The 4057-nt window shown below is 38.7% G+C and overlaps 1 protein-coding gene across 1 annotated transcript; it reads left to right on the forward strand.

Moving 5' to 3' along the window:
• Positions 311-1630, forward strand: LOC108661973. The gene is made up of 2 exons (XM_018120969.1): positions 311-632; positions 759-1630. Exons 1-2 carry the CDS (start codon positions 311-313, stop codon positions 1628-1630), a joined length of 1194 nt encoding a protein of 397 aa, XP_017976458.1.

A 4057-nucleotide genomic window follows, 5' to 3' on the forward strand; every position in this document is an offset into this window, starting at 1 on the left:
TTTTTATTATATTCAAATAGCTATAATTTTACTTTAAACGAATGTTTTAGACTTAAAAATTTAATTTAAATCATGAAATATGTGTTTCCACTTACATAATACATTTTTACGGATTTCAAAATTTTCAGAAAAGAAAATAAAAAAATGACTAAAATACCCCTGTGAGACAGAAATAAATTTTCATTGTTTTTGAATGGGAAAATGGTCCATTTCGTTTCAAAACACGATTTTAGTTACTGTCGATCATAGGGGAGGTAAGAAAACTGATATGAAAGCCTTGCGAGGTTTCGATCAGCATTCGGGGTAAAGAATGTCTGACAAGACTTCACGACGATTATCACGGGCTCGATGGGAGTTTCGGGTCGTGACAGATGCTGCTGCTGGTGGGGCATTGATGAGTAAGAATGCTGCAGATGCTTATAATTTGTTGGAAGAGATGGCTTCAAATAATTATCAATGGCCTTCAGAAAGGTCGGGTTCGAGAAAAGTTGTTGGAGCCTATGAAATTGATGCAATGAGCAACTTAGTTGCGCAAGTGGCTGCACTATCCAAGAAGATTGACACAATGAGAGTTCATGCAGTTCAAAATTCAATTTGTGAGATGTGTGGGGATGGCCATTCAAATGATCAATGTCCATACAATTCTAAATCAGTCCAATTTGTGGGGAATTTCAACAAGCAGTAGAATAACCCATACTCTAATACATACAATCTTGGTTGGAGAAACCACCCCAACTTTTCATGGAACAATAATACAGGGCCTTCCAATTCAAACCCCAACGTGCCTCTTAATTTTCAACAACAATCTAGACCACCAATTCCTGAAAAGAAGTCCCAAGTGGAAGAACTTATCTTGCAATATATGTCCAAGACTGATGCCATAATTCAAAGCTATGGAGCCTCCTTGAGAAATCTTGATACCCAAATGGGACAGCTTGCAAACTCCATCAACAGTAGACCCCAAGGTGCCTTACCAAGTGATACACAAGTCAATCCCAAAGGTAAGGAACATTGTAATGCAGTTACACTTAGGAGTGGAAAAGAAGTCAGAGGGGTGAAAAAAAAATCAATTGAATCTTTAAAGGAGCATATAGATGATGACAAGGCAATTGTTGATAAAGAAGTTGAAGAGGAAAAGACAGATAATGGACAAGCTAAAAATCAAGGGAATTTTGAAGCAAATTATCCTCCACCACCATTCCCACAAAGGTTGAAAAAACAAAAGCTTGATAAACAGTTTGAGAAATTCCTCAATGTCTTCAAGAAACTCCACATAAACATTCCTTTTGCTGAAGCTTTGGAAAACATGCCAAGTTATGTCATATTCCTGAAAGACATCTTAACTAAGAAGAGGAAACTGGAAGATTTTGAAACAGTGGCACTTACTAAGGAGTGCAGCGCAATAATTCAGAACAAGCTTCCACCAAAACTTAAAGATCCAGGGAGTTTTTCTATACCTTGTACTATTGGTAGATTTAAATTTACTAAAGCTTTATGTGATTTGGGTGCAGGTGTTTCAATCATGCCTTTGTCAATTATTGAGAAAATTGGACTTAATGAGATACAACCTACCACAGTTTCTTTGCAATTAGCAGATAGAACAATCAGGTTCAGTATAGACTGTAGATAGCTGATCTCATCGAGGACTACCGTTGGATCTGCATTTTCCAAACCGTAGGTTCACAGTCCTTTTTACTTTTATTTATTCGGGGGCCCTCTTGTTATTGTAAATTAAATTAAATATTTTGGCTTACTGTATTACAGTATGTATAAATTTATTTAGCTTTTACGCTATAAAAATTATTCACGTATAACTCTATAAATATTGTTTTATAAGAAAATAGAATATTTTACTTAATATTTCTTTTATTTTCTTATTATATTCAAATAACCATAATTTCGTTTTAAATGAAGATTTTAGACTTTTAAACTCATTTTGAATATGAATTATGTGTTTTGTACTTGTATATTACGTTTTAGCCAGTTTCAAAATTTTTGAGAAAAATGACCAAAATACCCTTGTGAGACGAAAATTAATATTTTATTTGTTTTTAGTTGGAAATAGTTTAAAATCTTTTAGAACACGATATTTGATAATGGTTGCTCACAAGGAAAATGAGAAACTGATAGTAAAGCCTTGCGAGGTTTCAGGTTGACATTTCGGGCAATGAATGTCTACCGGGACACTGCGACGGTTGTCACGGGCTCGAAGGGAGTACCGGGTCATGACAATTCGATTGGTATCAGAGCTTTTGGTTTTAAAGATAAGAGTTTTTGATTTTAAAGTTGTTTTAAAAATTTACAGTATCAGTGTGGCCTCGGATTAAGTTAGGTTAGGTTGAATAGAATGCATGCATCTGCATATAGAGCCTAAGGTTACCTAAATTTGCTCGTATTCTTTTATAGATTATAATGCCTCCTCGACGCGGACGCCCACCTTTCACTAGATCGGTTAGGAGGGGAAGAGGTCGTTCCCAACATCAGTCAGATACAGTAGAAAAGGAATCAGCTGCATCCACCATTCGGGCAGCACCTGCTGCTGAGCAGGCCGAGACTCCTCTACATCTTCTACCTCCTCCGCCACCTACTAGCATTCCCGCCATGCCTACTGAGGCAGCACAAGCATTGACAGCTTTCTTTACCGCAATGGCTGGTCAAGCTCAGACTGGTCAAGTTCCACCTATAGTGCCTCAAACTACTCCTTTAGTTCCACCACTAGTACAGGATGTATCCATTTCCAAGAAGCTAAAGGAGGCTAGACAGCTCAGTTGTGTGTCTTTCACGGGTGAGTTGGATACCACTGTGGCAAAGGACTAGATTAATCAGATTTCAGAGACTCTTTCTGATATGGGATTAGATGACGACATGAAGTTGATGGTGGCTGCGAGATTATTAGAGAAGAGGGCTCGTACCTGGTGGAATTCAGTGAAGTCCCGTTCCACTACTCCTCAAACATGGTCTGACTTCCTTAGAGAATTCGATGGTCAGTATTTCACTTATTTCCATCAAAAAGAAAAGAAAAGAGAATTTTTGAGCTTGAAACAAGGAAATCTAACGGTAGAGGAGTACGAGACTCGTTTTAATGAGTTGATGTTATATGTGCCGGATCTAGTGAAATCTGAGCAGGATCAGGCCAGCTATTTCGAGGAAGGGCTCCGTAATGAGATTAAAGAGCAGATGACAGTGACTGGTAGGGAGCCACATAAGGAGGTGGTATAGATGGCTTTACTGGCTGAGAAGCTCACGACTGAGAATAGGAAGATTCGGACTGAGTTTACAAAAAAGAGAAATTCTGGTATGTCTTCTAGTCAGCCAGTAAAAAAAGGCAAGGACTCAGCGACTTCAGGGAGCATTATTTCTGTTTCCATGACATCTCCTCGACCTCCATTTCCACTATCACAGCAGAGACCTTCGAGGTTTAGCAGATCTGCCATGACTGGTTTTGGGAAGAGTTCCGGAGGTTCTGACAGATGCAGAAATTATGGGAATTATCATGTTGGGCTGTGTAAAGAACCTGCACTATGTTTTCATTGTGGTTAGCTGAGTCATATTAGGAGTAATTGCCCACAATTAGGACGAACCAATGTAGCTACATCATCTCCACTAACTCGCACTGATATGCAGAGGAGAGATACTTCTAGGTTACCACCGAGACAGGGAGTAGCCATACGGTCTGGTGTGGAGAGTAATATCCCGACACATCCACCTTCGAGACCACAGACTCGTACCTTGACAAGAGTTTTCGCTGTGACGGAAGATGAGGCACGGGTCCGACTTGGAGCAGTGACAGGTATTATGTCTTTATTTGATAAAGATGCTTATGTTTTGATAGATTTTGGCTCAGATAGATCTTATGTTAGTACGACATTTGCATCAATTGCTGATAAAAACCTGTCACCATTAGAGAGAGAAATTGTAGTGCATACTCCTCTAGGAGAACAGTTGATTAGAAATACTTGTTATAGAGACTGTGGGGTAAGGGTAGGTGAGGAAGAATTTAGGAGTGACTTAATTCCTCTAGAGATCTTGGATTTTGATTTAATATTGGGTATGCACT

The sequence above is a fragment of the Theobroma cacao genome, chromosome 5 (assembly GCF_000208745.1).
Source record: "Theobroma cacao cultivar B97-61/B2 chromosome 5, Criollo_cocoa_genome_V2, whole genome shotgun sequence".
NCBI lineage: Eukaryota > Viridiplantae > Streptophyta > Magnoliopsida > Malvales > Malvaceae > Theobroma > Theobroma cacao.